Source organism: Ornithorhynchus anatinus, chromosome X2 (assembly GCF_004115215.2).
Source record: "Ornithorhynchus anatinus isolate Pmale09 chromosome X2, mOrnAna1.pri.v4, whole genome shotgun sequence".
Classification (NCBI taxonomy): domain Eukaryota; kingdom Metazoa; phylum Chordata; class Mammalia; order Monotremata; family Ornithorhynchidae; genus Ornithorhynchus; species Ornithorhynchus anatinus.
Window position 1 is genome coordinate 6,903,653 of NC_041750.1, and position 17,957 is coordinate 6,921,609.

General features: G+C 44.5%; 1 protein-coding gene across 6 annotated transcripts in view; it reads right to left on the bottom strand.

Annotated features, from left to right (window-relative positions):
• DOCK3 (dedicator of cytokinesis 3) overlaps positions 1-17,957 on the bottom strand; it is a 474,713-nt gene that overhangs the window by 112,958 nt on the left and 343,798 nt on the right. For all 6 annotated transcript variants that reach the window (XM_029052765.2, XM_029052763.2, XM_029052762.2 and 3 more), the window contains exons 14-18: positions 17,341-17,466; positions 4,004-4,128; positions 1,854-2,016; positions 1,084-1,190; positions 266-437 (exon numbers count right to left, since the gene is read on the bottom strand). In XM_029052765.2, coding sequence (XP_028908598.1) covers positions 266-437; positions 1,084-1,190; positions 1,854-2,016; positions 4,004-4,128; positions 17,341-17,466 — 693 coding nt within the window. The remainder of the gene's footprint in view (positions 1-265; positions 438-1,083; positions 1,191-1,853; positions 2,017-4,003; positions 4,129-17,340; positions 17,467-17,957) is intronic.

Genomic DNA, 17,957 nt, shown 5'->3' on the forward strand with positions numbered 1-17,957 from the left:
GTAAAACCTTTTCTGTGGCATTTGAATTGTATTAACCTCTGTTTACCTCATAACCTGTATCTGCCTAGCCCAGCAGAGTCAGGACTTAGGAAATCCATGTAATATTAATTTTATATGACCGGGAATGACAGAGAGCCCCAAAGAAAATATCATCGAGGCTTTTTTCTCAGTTTACTGCATCTCGCAGCCTGTATGCTTCATATTTATTCGGTAGCCAACCTCCCTGTGTTTAGTGGAAATTAACTTGGAAGGAGGGGAACAGTACCATTCTGGGTGAGTTTGGTGGACGAGAGTTGGGTGGAGATAGAGAACGTCTCTTTGATGCTGCGCTGGAAGATGAGACTGGAAGGGATATTAGGACAGCCATTGTAGTCTTCTTTGCAGCAGGGCAGGCCTAAGTATAGTGCGTGGTTATTGAATGTGCTGTTCTCATCACACTGCAGACACGGGGAAAAGAAGGCAAATTTCACCTATTTTTTTCCTTTTTTCCAGTCCACAAATTCATGCCTTGTTAGGACTGCATAAACCCACGGCACAGTGGATATTTTCCCATGCAGAAAAATCTATATGCTCATGGCTGACCTTGTCACTTTGGGGTCTGGCATATTAGACATAAAGTCTGGTTTCCTGTTTGGAAAACGCTCCGACACTTTTTTCAGAACCCTGGTGTAGACCATATAGGTGGACAGATGAGTCACCTCTTTTATAATAGAACTAGGAGTAACCTTGAATTGCTGTGTTCTAGTGGTTGTGCTGCCGAACTCTCAATCAGCAGGGTTTAAGTACACAAAAGCCTACAGAACTGTCACAGCCTGAGAGCTCTTGTAAACACTATTATGGACACCAAGGTAATTGGATTTAAAGTGAAGAAGGGAAACAAAAGATTAGTCACCACAATTGGAGGGAAGGAAACCTCATCACTTTGGGACACGGTATTAAACCCTCCAGGCGCCTCTCGGTTCCTCATTCTTCCCAATTAAAAGGTATTTGACTGATATATCCCGAAGGGAGTTGTCAACCCCCGCATGTGGACCCTGAATCAAGCAGCAGTGAGGTGCTGGAAGAGTTTACAATCTTCGGTACCTTATACACATAGAGTTCGTGGATATCATCTGACAGGGTAGTGCCATCATCCCTCATCAGTGGAGTAAACGCAAAGCCAAAGAGTTTCTTCTCTCCTTTGTCTTTTGCTGCATTAGGAGCCAAAGAAAGAGAGAGCCTCTTTAAAAATACAAACAAATGGAAAAAAAACCCACCAAAAACCCACCCGCAGAATTGTCTCTTGTTAGAACCCCCAAGCTCCTTTGGACTTGCCTGGGTCTCATGAACTCTGGTATCAATAGTATCATCCATGGCATTCATGGAGCACTTTCTAGGTGCAGAACACTGTACTAAGCGCTTGGGAAAGAACAACACACACGTTCCCTACCCACGATGAGCTTACAGTCTAGGAGGGGAGACAGACATGAATGTAAATAATTTAAAATATGTAATTTAATAGTATTCCAGGAATCGTGACAAATGCACAACAGTAACTATCCCTAGGGTAGATCATCGGCCTGGGCAGAAATTTAAACCAATTGCTACTCTCAAAAGACTTGATGATGACCATCCTGAGAAAGAAGAATTAAATATGTCAAGAAAGCACAACACCGGGAGGGAACACATTCATTCCACTCTAACCTTGAGAGGTCAGTTCCACACCGTAGGGATGTCGTTTGTTACTTCTGCAATCTTTGGGAATAACTTCCCTCTTCCTACAGTGAAAACAGTCACTTCTAGCCCTGTACAAGGGACCCAAAGGCGGTCCGCAATGTTACTCTTCAGGGAACCCATGAGAGAGTTACACTTACTAGAGCAATGTCTGAATTCAAAGCGGAGGTGAGATCCACGGAACCTGTCTATGGGTATGGGTAATTTGATGATTTCTCCCCAGCGAGGACTATTACTGTGGTAGAGGACAAAAGAGTGGTAAGAACTCCTGCTTGGCTCTCCTGAACCTAGACTGATGCAGTCCTGGAGCAGAGAACACACAAAAATAAAACAGAAAACATCTGATTAAGGAACAGAGAGCCATGTTACTCCCCTGTCAGAAACTCAGGCTGAGAATCTCTCTCTTCTGTTGGGTAACTCTTTACTCTTCCATAAGGTCAAAGGCAAATATTGAGAAACTTCAATTCACTGAAATTTAAATTTAAATTCCATTCGGTGGCTGGAAAGATGAGAATGAGGCACAGTAATGACATTATTGTTATTACAGAAGCAGCATGGGCTAGTGGGTAGAGCACGGGCCCGAGAGTCAGAAGGACCTGGGTTCCAAGGGATTAGCCAGGAACTCTGCCATTTGTCTGCTGTGTGACCTTGGCCAAGTCACTTCCCTTCTCTGTGCCTCAGTTACCTCATCTATAAAATGGGGATTAAGACTGTGAGCCCCATGTGGGACATGAACTGTGTCCAACCTGATTAGCTTGTATTTACTCCAGCACTTAGAATGGTGCTTGACAATATAGTAAGGGCTTAACAAATATCATTATTGTTATTATTATTATGTAACATACCTATACAAAGTTCCCATTTTGGGAGTCTTATTTTATTGGACTGTTTCTGGTGATAGTAAAATGGAAGATGTACAGTTGACTTTTTTTTTTTTTCCTTACTGGCAGCATATTTACTGGGATGGAAAAACCCTCATACCATATACCATATTGGGGTATAGTAATGGCCACTGCCCGGCAGCTGCATGGACATTTTAAGAACTGAACATGTCTGAATTGTTTCTACCACTGCTTTCAACATAATCTGAAATTTTTTCTCTGCTGGAAAGAAAATGTTTTGAGTATCCCCTTGCAACTTACACTTGCCTAAGGTTTTATATCAGGGGCAATTACAGAGGCTCTGTGCCAAATATTTGGCACCAATAGCAAATGGCATCCAACTTTCCCACACCCCGGTTTTATTTCCTGATGAACAATTCACAAATGCACTCTGGGTTAGGGGGATTTTTTTGTACCTGGGTCACTAACCTGAACTTTCCGTTTGGCTGAAGAGTTCATATGAAGAAGCATGCCATTTACCAGAGTGGCACTAATGCAACCAAGTATGGAAACAAATGAATTCAAGGAAACTCAAGAACTCACGCACACTGCTCTCAAAAAATGATTCTGGCAAGGGCCTGAATTGGTGGTGGACTCATAATCTGACACTTGGCCAAACCCCAGATCAACTTGGCGGAACAAATTGGGTTTCATTTTCTTAGAGGTGAGAAGGCCAGGGGGATCTTGCCAGTGGTCTTCAAGAATATGAAGGGATACTGGATTGGTGATTACCCAGGTCAATGCCAGAAGGAATGGGACTTAAATTACAGAAATAATCAGGTTAGACACTAGGAAGAAATTTCTACATCTGATGGTGTGAGACAATGGATTGGGATACTGGATTGGTGATTACCCAGGTCAATGCCAGAAGGAATGGGACTTAAATTACAGAAATGATCAAGTGAGACATTAGGAAGAACTTTCTGCATCTGATGGTGTGAGACACTGGATTGTGGTTTGGGGGGGCTTTTCTTATGATATTTGTTAAATGTTACTATGTGCCAGGCACTGTACTAAGCCCAAGCTAATCAGCATGGACACAGTCCCTGTCCCACTTAGGGCTCACAGTCTTAATTCCCATTTTACAGATGAGGTAACTGAGGCACAGAGAAGTGAAATAACTTGCCCGAAGTCATACAGCAGACAAGTAGCAGAGCCGGAATTAGAACCCAGGTACCTCTAACTCCCAGGCTCATGCCCTGCCCACTAGGCCACACTGCTTTACAAAGTGTTACCAAGGTGGCGGCACTTTCTTTGGAGAGTTTAAGAGAAGGGTAGAAAAGGATCCTTATGGATTAGCTTGAGGGCAGGGGAATGGACTAGATGGTTTTCCAGTGTCCATCCTTGTCTGTGATCTTATGATGGTGACCAAGAAAGCTTCAGTCTTCTGATAAAAGTGCTTTCTTTACCTTTAAGATCTCTCCATCCGCATAGAGAACATACATGGTCACTTCGATATTCTTTTGCACACTCTTTCCACCTCTCTCAAAATCCCCCTTCTCGAGTGTTAGGTAGAGGTCATTGCGGATATCACCTGTGGCAAGAGAGAAAAATGACATATTTTCACAACATAGGGAAGACATAGGGCCTCAAGAGAGGTCCGTCTTCCTTTTGCTCTTCTTTTCAGGGTTTCTGCTGGCACCCAGTGCATTCCAAGCTGTGGTTAAACATTCTGGTAACAATGCAGCCGAGTTTAGGTTTGTTAGTTAGGTTTTTCTTAAGTCTGAATTAGGAAAACATTAACTGGAAGGGAAGGAAGGGGAAGAGAGCTGAATTGCCTTGAGTTGAATTTTCCGTCCATTTTGCCCTCCAGTAGCAAGTTCATTGCTAACTATTGCTGTTGCCTCTTCAGAGCTTAAACAAGAGAGGGAGGAGAATGGAATCAATGGGCAAATCACTCAGCCCAATCATCTCTTACCCACTCACTTTTCCTTGCCTTGGAACAAAAATGAAAGCTCTTCATTTTCTTTTGGAGGTTTCTGTGCAGATCGAGTTTCTGTTGTGCCTGACTGGGAGAGAATGCTAAACCTCCTCCCTGCTGGATTCTTGGCACTGTTGCTTCCATGCAGGAGTGCCAGGCAGAGGGCACTGGGAATGCCTGCCAATTTTCATCACCTTGTTTTCAAGGGCTCTCCGAACAGGCGATTCTATACAGAAACACAGATGCTAGGGCAATGGGGGCACCCATTTGTCACCCCCTTGCAGCCTTGGGTTTCCTAACCCAGTCTACTTTACAAGTCAGTTATTGGTGATGTGAGAAACTCAGGCTGCCAATTCAAAACCCACACAATCAAATCCCGACCTGTCCTTTCAATAGAAATGCATGGCAGAGCATCCACTTGATTTGGATTTCGACTTGGGTAACAATAGCTTCTGAATCTAGAATCCATCAGGCTGAATTTTACATTTAACATATTCTTAAAGGAGGGCTCCTGCCTTTCACGGAAAAGTAGGCAAGCTTGAGAGAGAATTAAAAAAGGGAAAAAAAAAATGCTAAAGCAACACCCACCCCCCCGCCCCAAAATGGAGAGGGAAAAACCCAAGATGAGTTAGCAGCCTAAAGAAACCAAATAATGAGATAATGGAATGGTTAACCAACAAAGCAGAGCCAATTCTGAAGACAGCTTTTCTTTTCCATTTCAGTACTTGGAAAAGCTGATGCATTTAAATGTGTTTATTAACCGGAACCACAATGAGAGTAGCAGTGTTTGTTTTCAGGCAATAGGACAGGGTTCTCTGAATGTCAGAAATCCATGATTTCCCTCGTACTCAACATCCAAGTTGAAATGTTCCTATCCCTTTTCCACACTGACTACATCCCTAACGTAAGACTTTCTTGACAAAGTCTAATTGTGTGAGCCTTTGTAATGAATAAAATTGCTTTTGGGGGTTGACTACTAGGAATAGGGGAGTATTTTCGGAACTGATGCCTGCCTTTGGGCACAAGAACTGCATGGGGAGCTCCTCCCTTAACCTCTTAACCCATGACCTTCCATTTAGTCTACATTTGCTCCTCCTTTATACCACTATTAGTGCTTCTGAAACTACTAAAGCTCCAAGATTGGGAGAAAAAAAAAGTGGCCCAAGAAAACCAATGAAGAGATACATTGATTGAGGTAATTCCTTAAGATATGAACTCTAATATGCTTCCAAGACTGTGGCCATCAAACTCAAGTACCCAGTAGCCTACACAAAAGGGAAAGAGGAAATGTATTTCTAATCGGGTAACTGCTCCAAAGAATAGGGAAGGATTCCCCAGTCTGTGGCAAAAACCCCAAAAGAAAAGCAAACTATAACTCTGTCCCACACACCTACCAAGACTTTATCCCCAGAGTGACCTGTGTCATGTTCAGTATCCCAGACTGAGTTCCTTTGCCTTGAGGGGGACTCCGCGCTGATTTATTAGTCTCAGAGCAGGACACGAGCACCTTGACCTTCTAACTCCCACTGCCTTCACCCGGTGCAGATGACCCTGGTCCTTCCTCCTGAGGGCTGGGTTCTGATGGGAGTTACTTTTTGGCCTTTTTGCCTTATCTCCAGGAGACGGTGGGCTATCAGTTTCCTGATGACTTCCAGCTCCCGCTTAATCTTCTCATGGCTTCAGGAAAGCAGCCCCCAGGACACCGGCCTAGCCAACACCGAGCAAAGCACTCTATTCCACTGTTAACTGGGACTTTGCTAGACGCAATGTGCAAAATTTCAGGCAAAGGTGAAACCCATTGATGTAGCTTTATTGTTCTTGGAGACAAAGTGTAGCCTGCTTCCCCCAGAGACAGAGAGACACGCACACACACACACAAACACTAATTTTCATTCGGCACATCCAGAAAATAGAATTTCATGAATTAAACTACAAAATTAAAGACAGCAACATCATGAATGCACCCTGGCAATAGCTACATAGATCCGGTGCTTAAACAGAATTGCTGACCAATCCCTTTGGATGCATGAGAGCATCACATTAAGTAAGAAACACTCTTGCCTGACAGTTCCTTGCAGGAGAGCTCAGCTGCCATCTGTCCTGCACATTTCCAGTCTCTGTTATATTTTCCCAAGATAATTCAGTGTAATGAGTCCAAGAGGTTCATAACTAGATTTTGACCTCAAAAAGATTACATACCACGCATGTTTCTAGCCTTGAATAAATTTGCCCTTCAAGGAGGTCACATAAATTTCACTCGTATCCAGGGCCGCTGCTAAAGAAATCTTCTTCACAATATATGAGGTAGCTCTTGATTTGCAGACACTGAGCCCAGTTCTCCCAGAACCTAAATTTACTCTCTGGTAGTAGATAAGGTTCTTAGGGAGCAGTATTAATTTCACATCACCGGGGGGCCTATTTAAGACATTGCAGCAGTAAAACAGTCTTAAGGCATTAATGCTCCTCCCAAAGTTCTTCAGGGAGCACTCAATGGTAGTGGGAGAAATGGGCTCAGTGTTTGTTCTTTTTCCAAACACCACTACGATTTAGTTAGAAACATATTTTCTCTTTATCACACAAATACTTTGAGTCCCCCCAACAACCTTACAGGAGGGTGGTACAGAGCTTCTTTTTATCCAGATGGACCCAAACTGGAAATCTTTCCACTGTCGTCAATGAAATGCCACTCTGAACAATTTCTGTTGGGAGGTGAAGCGTTTGATTTGGTAGCATTTTTCTCTTTGCTAGAGGATCACTGTCCTAAGGAAACAGTTTAACAAATCAGCCTGCTTTCTGGACACACACAATTTAACAGAAACTTTTAGGCTATAAAGAAATTAATACTTGTTTTCCCCTAAAGTACACATTCATCAACTGGAATCCCATTCCTATTCTCACATTTATAATCAATTCTGACCTCCAATTTTGGTAGTTAAAAAACCTGCTTTCTTTCCCCTCCATCCCATATGATTCTTTTGTTCATATTCAGAAAAGTCTATCCTTTGAATTGGGAGAGAAATGTATTTGACTTCTAAGTTCATCCCTCTAATGGGGGCAAGGAGGCTGTAATCATCACCTCACTCGCATCACAACAGAGTCAATTTTATCATTCCCAAACTATACCAGATAGAAGATGCCAAATTTCTGGTTTGAGTCTTTCCTGTGATTATAACCCATTTATTTGATCAGTATTTTATTTAATCAGTCAGGTAGTTTCTTTTACTTCAGGTAAATGCCCTTGAAATAGTGCATATTGCCTTTTGGAATTACATGTGTCTAGACAGAGTCCAAATGACCCAATATAACAAGTTCAAAAAGATTTATCTGGTATATAAACTATTCTGTCAGCACTAATGAGAGTAATTGACCTGTCTTTCTCGTGAGGTCCCGTTACATATTTGTTCACTATTCTGTTCCCTCTTAGTCTTGTTAATGTTTGTCCACAAGGGTGTTCTGAACACATTGATAAGCCCTCAGCTTCCTCAGTTATTAATGTTCCTCTCGCTGTGAGCTAATGAACCTTCAAAATACTGCCTCTCAATATCTTTTGGGCTGTGCAGTTGGCTTATTCTGATGTACCTCTTGATCTGCCTGCAATAGATTAGGCTGACAAAGGGTTGATAATGCACATGCTGTTTCCCCCAATATTGCAATGATTTGTTACCTTTACCAATCCCTGACATTCCATGAAAAAAAAGTCAAAATGGGGTTCGGGGGGAGGAGTGGGGAGGGAGAGGAGGGAAGGAAGCAAGCAACAAGCAGACAGTACACAGAAAAGCAAAAACTTACACCCAACAATCTTCAGCTCTGCATCAGAAAGAAAGAGGAGAGAATGAAAGGATAGGACAGAGAGGAACAAGGAAAATTAAGACAAAGAGAAAGAGAAAAAGAGAAAGAAACATCACTCACAAGTCAGTGATGAAGCATGCACTTTTCATCAGAGGATCAAAGTAAAAGACAGAGTACACTTCTCAGCACGTGGATAAGGGGGGAGAAAACAGACAGGGTGCCATGTCTATGCAATGAATTCAAAATCTGTACATAAATAAAGAGGTCACTCAAAGGCAAGCAGCACATGCCCCACTGCATTCTATACGGGGAATGGTACAATTATCCTAGAGATGTTCTGCACTAGCATTCCCTAAAATACTCCAACATGACCTGGAAAGAAGAACTCAACCAGAGGATTAATTTTACTGAATTCCCTCCCTTGAACAACAAAGGAAGGCAGAGGGCATTAACTTATTATACTGCTCAGTTCATATTATAGCCTAGTGACAAATCGGGAGACTTCAAGTTTATAAATCAAAGATGCTTAATAGCTTGGGAAGTATCAGCAGTGCACTACAGGATCAGATAAGGGTTCTAAAATCCTGGTGACTTGACTCTCCACTGCTGGCTGAAGATCGGACATGTTACAGAGATGTGCTTAGAAAGTGATGACCAGACCAATCTTCAGCAGCACCTCCTGGGGGAGAACAGAGTATGCTGTTAATGATGACCATTTACTCTTCAATGTTGTGTCAGGACTATATAGAGAGATGATTTTTCAGGAGGAAGATGGTGGTCCAGGGGTACTTGGAGATAAAAGGTCGAAGGGAAAAGGATTCTGTTGCCTCCATTAAATATGGATTTTAGAAGCAGATCCAGAAACAAGGGTCACTTACCGTAACCTGAGTTCTCTGAAGGTGTGTTGACACGCCAGATGATCACTCTGGTAGCTGCTCCCATATATCCTCTGGACTTGTCCTTGTAAAACTTGAGGGACTGCCTCCCTGGGTAGTAGATAGCCCGACCAGAAGGAGGCCAGGCTCCGCCCCTCCCATGATCCTAGGGAGGTCAGACCCTCTCCCCTCCAGTTTCCTGACCGCCGGAATCCTGCCGAAGAGAGCACAAGAGAAAAAAAGCACCGCCCTCGAGAGAGGGGAAGATGGGTGTACCCATCTGGTATGTCTACACACCTTTGGAGAACTCAGCTTATTAAGTAACCCTTGTTTCTCCAAAGATGGGTAAGGGACATGCCAGATGATACTCGGGTAGATTCTGTAGCTGATCCCAAGAAGGCGGTGGGAGCGAAGCTAGCCAAACAAGTGTTGAAAGATGGCTCATCCAAACAACAGTGGTTGATGAAAGTAAGAAGAGTAGACCACGTGGCCGCCCTGTGCATTTCTCTTATTAGGATGTTGTTCAAGGTTGCTGTGGTGGCTGCCCATCCCTTGATGGCGTAAGGTGAGACTGACCCGGGAAGGGTACCGCCCCTCTGTCCCAGAAATGAATGCACTCAACTAGCCACTTCACCAGTGTCCTCTTCAAGTTGGCCCACCCAATGAAGGCAGGGAATCAGGTAACAAAGAGCTGTTTGTCAACCCTGAATGCTTTGGTGCGATCCAGATAGTAAAGGACCACCCTTCCGGTATGCAGGGTATGAAGGGCAGTCTCTTTGGGAACTTGGAATTTGGAAAAAAAAAAACTGCAGGCAGGATGATCTCCTGGTCGATGTGAAAACTGGAGACCACCGTGGGGAGAAACCTAAGTGGGTATATGGTCTTATTTTATCCTTGAAGATGCTGGTAAGGGGGTGGAGGGGATCAGTAACCAATGCCTGGAGCTCACTGACTTGTTGGGTGGAGTTGGTGGTCAACATAAACAGAACCTTCCAGGTGAGGAATCTGAAACACACCTATGCAGGGACTCAAATGGAGGGGCTCTCCCCACCGGCCTAATCCCTAAGAGAGGCACATGAAACACAAAGATTGCCACCTTTTCCCCCTAGTGGGAGCCATTTTGAGGTCTGCCCGATCCATTTGAGATCAATATTCCAAGATGAAAAGGCCAAAGAACTCGATAATGAAAGGTCCGTAGCAAAGAGAGAATCATGTCCACTTCTGTAAATAGGCAAACCAAGTGGTTGGTTTCCTGGATGCCCATAAAATCAGGCTACCTACAGCAAACTCAGCAATCATGGAGAGCCACTCTTGCCTGGCCCATTTGACTGGATGAGGATCACACGTTCCCCTTGGCGTCTCAGTTTCATTAGGACTTTGGACAGTAGGAAAAGAAGAGGGAAGGTGTACATCATTCCCATCCAGAATCAGAACGACGGTGGCCACTGCTTCTGCATAGTACGTTGTCCTGGAGAAGAGTACAGCTAGCTTGTGGTTATCTGGAGAGGCAAAATGCTTGACTTCCAGTGTTCACTAGTGGCCTTTCTTATTTAGTTTGCCTTCCGGGTGTTGTCCTTTCTTGGCAGGTGAGAGGTAGAAAATCAGGGTCCATTTTCCACTGTCCAGTTACACACGTAAATCGGTCCCAGAAGAGGGCGCCAAAGTGTTTAGGTAAATCACTGCGGCTTGATTGCCTGTCTGGATCCGAATGGACTTGCTCTGGACCACTGACTGAAAAGACTGGAGCTCCTTTAGTCATTCTGGTCTCTGGCACATTTCTGTGCTGTCTTACCTTGCAGAGCTTACATTCTCAGAGTTTTCGGATTCCCCCCACCACTCCCCAGTTAGCTTCCCAACTTTACAAGAAGCGACATCCACCATCAGTCCCACCTGATATGGGAGAGGTTGACCGCAAGTTGTTCTTTTGGCAAAGATCTTCCTCAAAACCACCATCTGAAGGCTGTGCAGATTTTCTGAATCACTGAGACCTGAGAAGAAGCCTGCATCCATTTCAACCCAAGAGGTAGTTTTAAAGAGGGGGGTGCGGGGCCTTAATTGGTGAGCCAGCAGTAGGATGTCAGTCATGGCCGTCAGGAGGCAAAGGATCACTCTTACGAGGAATCGACTCCGTGCTGAAACACGGAGCATTAGCATGCCAAATTGTTTCAGAGCCCGCTTTCCGGAAGAGAGTGCTGTCAATGTCCAGGGGTCTTGAGAGCCGCAATGAGGTCCAGCCAGTTGGAGGATCTGAAGGTGTTCTTGACTAGCCAATCATTAAAACAGGAAAAAATTTGGATATTTCTGACTTTTAGTCCAATTCACAGATATTTCCAGGCACTACACGAACACTCTTGGGGAGAAGTGACTCTGAAGGGAAAGGGATGAACGTGGAAGTGATAATCACTAGTCCCGAAAGAGAGAAACTTGCAGTGTTATGGTAGAGAGAAACAACCTCTAAGTCAAGGGAGCATAGCCAGTCTCCTGGTCTGATGAGGGGTAAATTCTAAGATCCCTCTTGAACTTTTCTTTCGCTATGCCCCAAATTGGGTCTCTGAGGTCTGAAATGAGTCACAGAACTCTTCCCCCATCTCGAAGTACGGCACGGCTTTTAGCGCCACCTTCTGAAGTCTGATCCAAGCATTTAAGAGCACTACCAAGGAGTTGCTTGGAGGTAGTGATTCTCACTGGGCATCTGGCAGGGACAGGGGGAAAGGGAACGGTGGATCCTAGTTGGTATCTGATGCTTAGGGTCCAACAGTCAAGGAAAATATTTAGCCATGGATGACCTGTCAAACAACCCAACCCTGAGGATGTCTATGTTGGGGGTGGCTGTGTATGGCTGATGGCTAAAAATCCCTGCAGGCCCTGGCTAGACTATTGGCTCCATCCCCTGCTTCTGTGTTCCTCTAAATGAACTGTTACCAAGAGGGGGTTGTTGAGTTTGTCTTCATATTTCTGCCTGTGCTGACACTAGTTCTGTTTCTGCTGAAGCTGCAACAGCAGCTGGAAGCCCGTCTCCAGGACCTCTGTTCAGGGAAAGAAAGGGAGCAGGGGAATGGAGGTAACTGCATCTGCTTTCCTTGTTTCGCTGATCCTCAGAGAAGATCTGATAGATAACCTCCCCCAAAATATCAGGATTGTTAAAATGGATTTTTTTTCAACCTAGCTCAGATAATACCAGATAAACTGGACTTCAGCCAATCTTGAATCAATCATCATGGCCCTGGAAGTGGTGATAGCTATGTCTTTGGTTGTCTTAAACTGGTATTCACAGAACTCGGCTGAATCCTCGAGGAGATCACACACGGTTTGAAAGGGCTCTTCCAGTGGGAGCAACAAAACGTTTCTGATAGCATTCAGCACCGTTTTCTGGTATTCCACTCTATAGGCTGAAATCCTGGCAGCACGGGCTGAAGAATGGAGAGAGCAAAATGCTCTATGAGCTCCTGTGTCAATAAGTTTGGAGATGGGGGTATAAGATGATTGGCTCCAAGGAGGGTCAGAATAAAACCTCTCTTCAAAAATGAAAGGCGAAGAATCCCGGAGCAAAGGAAGCAATTTGTCCGACATGCCTGATAATAGGTTGAAGTCTGCAGGATTCTCGAAGGCCCGAGTTGATTCCCTAAGGATTTGACGGCAGGGACTACTGTGAGCATGCAGAAGACAGAAACGATCTAGGAGCAGGAGGGGTGAGGATCTTCCTCTGGGTCTTCAGGCAGTGACTTTATTACTTCTGTTTGTTCCATCTTCAGGATAAAGTCCACAAGGTTGGATGGTTTTAATGGAGGAGGTATCTCCTGAACTCTTCACTGTCAGTGGTGTCACCTTCAAATACAGACAACTCTCTCTATGCCTCTGAACTTAATGAAATCCTCCCTCTCCCAGGTAAGAGTTTCTAATTCAGGGGATGAGGGAGATCCCAAAGTACTCTTCGGGAGGCATCTCCAGTGGTAGTGAAACTAGAAGCTCGACTTGAAAAGTAAGCAACTGTAAGGATTCCGCCTGTCTGCTCATGAACTTGACATTTGGCGTGCAAGTAGCTTCACCAGTAGTGGAAAGTCTCGCCACCTTGTGCCGAGGAAGAACTGGCAGAACTTTTTACCATTTAGGTTGGGTGGCAGGGAGAGGGAGTGATTGGCAGGTGGTCACCCACTCCAGACTCCCATAAGGAACTGGGGTGGCTGCCTGAGCCCAAGCCCAGGCAACCTTGACAGATTTTCCTGGAGTCCCCAGATAGAATGCAGTAGGAATGGGCATACTCACATGAGCATGGGCATTTTCGTTCTAGTTGGCGCTACGGGAGTGAAGCCAAGGTAGCCGGATGGATCTCTGACTAGGCCTAGCTTCGGAAGGACAGAAGACAGACCAGCATCCATGCGTGTACGGGCGCATGCATGCGGAACATAGACACGACGTGCTCATGCATGTTGTGAGCAAGAAGATGGCTGCCGCGTTACCCACGGTCAAAGAAGAAAGATCCCAATAAATTGAAGGAAAAATAATATCCAGACTCGTGGTTGCCTGCTTTTCTTGGGTTTTGTTTTACAGGATCGGCGGATCTCAGGAAGGGGCATCTATCCACGTGGCTACTAAAGGAAAAGGCAGGCGTGGGGGAGGGGGTGCGGTTGGGCTCCCAGAGCAGAGGGAAGCCCAGCCAAGTGCTCATTTAGTGAGGGTGACCTATCAGGCCGATCCAGGCTATGCTGGTCGAGAAAGGTTGGAAGGTGGGTGGGGTCGTAATCCAGGGAGGGAGTCCTACCTAGGGGGACTGGGAACCCTCCCTTAACCCCAGAGCAGCAGAGAGGAAAGGGAAAAGTACGGCCCAAGCCAGTGGGGCTGGGAGCCTAAGCCGAAGGGATGAACGGCAGAGGTCTTTTCTGGCTTTTATAAGGGGCTTTTCATAGTGTCTGCTTTATTTTCTTTATTGTTTTCTGAGAAAGGCCCCAATATTCCAATACTACTGAATGAGGAGAGGGCTCCCCTGAAGCCACTAGAAGTAGAGGGGAGACCCAGGCAGACAGACAACTAGAGGGCTCCCCTAGGCCAGTGAGCTTCAGGTTGGGAACTCCCCTTCCAATCATCCCCACGGGGGATAAGTGTGTGGGAGTCAAGGAAGGGGAAAAAAGAAGGCAGTCCTAAGGTGGAGTGCTGGGGCCCAGTAGGTTTAGAGGGAGTGGAAAGGGCATTAGAAGTGAAGACAGGTGGTCGGGGGGCAGGGCGGGGGGTGGGGGGAGAGGGGAGGAGGGTATGACACCCTCCACTGGTCCAGGCTTACCTGAGGTGAGTCTCTCAGGTCTTCACAGCAAGGCGTCAGGAGGGAAACTGGAGGGGAGAGGGGCTGGCCTCCTTCTGATCAGACTGTCTATTACCCAGGGAGGCAGGCCCTCAAGCTTTATAAGGATGAGTCCTGAGGGTATCCGGGAGTGGTTACCAGAGTGATCATCTGGCATGAACCTTACCCACCTTTGGAAAAAGTTTTATTTAAAAAACAGACTATAAAACAGGTTTGAACTCATTCATTTTAAATTTGATCTTTCTGTTGAGAGCTTGGGCTAAAGTCTTGCAGTCAGTCCTGGCAGGTGAGCTCTCCCTCCCCCATGGAATAGGAGCCCTGAATGGGACAGGACTGTGTCCGATCTGCTTCTTTTGTATCTACACCCAGCACTTAGAACAGTGCTTGGCACATGGCCAGTGTTAACAAATGCCACAATTATCATTATTATTCTGAGCCACAGTGAGCAGTGCAGCCTCTGTGTTTATCTGCTCCTTCCTGACCTTCTTGTCTGGAGCACTCTACAAAAAATTGAAAACTTGCTCTAGAAGCATACTGTCAGAGTTAGGCAAGAGGTTTTGTAAAGAAGAAAATAAGTTTGAAGGCCGAAAGGGAGAGAGTTAACACAGAAGTGAAAATTACTGATAGCCGTTAATACTATCAACAAAAACAGTTTAGTGTTCAGATTAGCAAAATTGTCTTGGTAATGAGATTACTTCTGAAATTATACCATTTTCCCTTGTAATCAAAGATGATATTGGTAAAAGTATTATTTCTTGTGTCGCTGTGAGCAGGGCTTAAATTAAGCTTCAGTTGTTTACAATATATATTGACAGAGAGAGCGCGCACACGAGAAAGAGAGTGAGAGAGAGAGAGAGAAGTCTTCTGCACTCAAAAATGCTACAGAAGGTAAAATTCATCTATGGGTGGGTGCTGATTGAAAAGGCCACCTTCCCAACTGCACTGTGTGCACACACACAGACTGTCCCCATGTTATGACAACTGTCTACAGTGGTGATGAGTTGCGATGTACCAAACATATTCTCTTGGCTGTGCCCCTTTTCTAGCAACAAGCGATGCAAGATGGCAGTTGAGTTTTAAGACATGGCTGCAGCCAGAGATTTCTCCGTGGGCCCACAACATAAATCACGGTAGCTATATAGCAGCTATGCCTCCAAACGTCTGACGTACAGTTCTAAATGTGTGAGACGTCTTATCATTTTAGTGCTGGCAAGACACACTTTTTAGAGTCAGTGTGGCCAGGAACCATGAAACTTCTTACTTTCAACTACCCCCGAGAGCTTTGATGGTGACCTATATCATCTTTGCTATTTGGGTCTCTCTCGATGAATGGATACTAGTTGTCAGGTCAAAATGCAAGATAGTTTAAACATGTCCATCACTCCATCCTAGCAATTCAATGAGACAAATGCATTTTCATTTGGTATTTGAGGTAGAAAGAAAATTAAGCAACCTGTTGGTCAACCACTTTTTTTTTTCAAATATTCGATTGGATCTCCCTAGTACATGTCAAAAAGCATCCAAGGGTCAGCGGTGCTTACAACTGAAATGCTGGTTTCTGGTTTCTTTAATTGCTTTTTCACTCTCCCCTCAGCCATTCACCCTCACTGCACCCAATCACTACTGTACCACATGGTTGTATTCCAAACTGTTGAGGCAATAAAGTGGTGATATTTCACAGTGTGATTAGAATATCCTGGGGAAAGAGGCCAGAGACAAGCTATAAACCCTGAAAAAGGCTGTATAAAGTTATAAAGACATTTTTGTCGAGGCTGGGCCCAATCTTTGCAAAATCAAAAGTAACAAAACAAAAATTAGAAAATTGAGAGGATTAGTATTTAAGGGATTGTGACCAGTTCGTTCTTCAGTAAAAAGGTACCCACCTAATAACACTCCCCCAGCTGGCATTTTCTTGGTTGGCTCAGCTAAGAAGCCAAGTATTACCTAAGTATGGATCACCCTGCCAGAGACCATGGAGAGAAAAGTTTGTGATGCTGCTATTTCTTCCTCCTCCTCCAGTCCCATCAGTCAGGCACTTCTCCCAAGTCCTAAATTGCTTTAAGTATTTCACATGGATGGACAATGGACTGAATCAAGTTCTCTCAAGGCAAATGGACAGTTTCCCTTCTGGCCTGCACTAGGGAACTGACTGAGGTGCCAAGCAGCCTGTTCTATAGTTCTGTTTCTTAGTGAAGATAGGCTCACAGCAGCTAAAATAAGTCAAAAACACATCACTTGTATGGACCTGAAAATGGGATTGCATGGTTAATGAGATCAGCATGTGTACATTTTAAACAGACTCAGTATCTGTTCGGGTATTTACTTGCACAGACGTACAGTATTTTAAATATAGACGCCCCAAATATCACATTTTAACACGTTACTTTTTCTTTTCTTGTGCCCCTGTGGTTTTTAAAAATACTTTTGTTTAACTTTGAAAAGTCAACTGCTGTCCCCCTAAAAAAACAAAAAACAAAAAAAACAACAAAAAAAAAACCCAAACCCCCTCAGGATCATGCACAGCATCTCTCCTTCAAGGTCCTCTGGTCAGGTAATAGAAAGGGTGTGAAAATACATCTGGTGGATTCTGAAAAGGATATTCTTTTCCTGAAGACTTCACAGATCAGAAAACCCATTTGTTGTGTCTGCCAATGTGGCACTTCTGAATATTATATTTGCACTACTTTGAGAAAAGAACACATCCTCTATATTTAGTGCCGGTGTGATCTGCTGCAATCTGGGACTGGCTATCTGACTCTGAATGCAAATGTCTCCGGGCTGCTCTACTGACTAGCCTTAGCTGAAACCGCAGCCTCAGTAGACGAATGAATGGCTTTGACAGGATCTGAGCGGAGCAGCTCTGCCTACCTGGCATGATGACATCTGGGAACCCCAATTTTCGGGTTACTGAGACTCCCCTGTTAAAGATCATTGGGTTTTCCCTTCGAATCTGTTCCATGTCCCCACGAAGGAGCTGCAGAGAAATGATCAGACCTGCAAGACACAAATGTCCTTACTTTTTCTGTCATAATTACACCTCGATTCATACGGTCGTTAGTACCGCATTCTCACTGTTCAATGGTACAAGTGCAATTTTCAGGACATTTTGCAAAGTCATCTCATAGAAAATGGAAGTTACTTTGTAGGAACTCTATGTCCAGATGAACACCGTAATCTTAGGGTGAATATCGGAAGGAGGTGACAATTCAATAAATATTGCATTAAAAAACACGATGAAAGCCAGTAGGGATGAAGTGGAAAGGAATACAATTAGGTAAATCAAATTATGCAGAATACAGAAGAAGAAAGACCGGTCAGGGCTACCTATGGCAGAATCAATCAATGGTATTTATTGAGTGCTTACTATGTGCAGAGCACTGGACTAAGCATTTGAGAGAGTACAGTATAACAAAGTTGGTAGACATATTCCCTGCCCACAATGAGCTTACCTTCTAGAGGGGGTTTACAGTCCAGAATTGCAAACC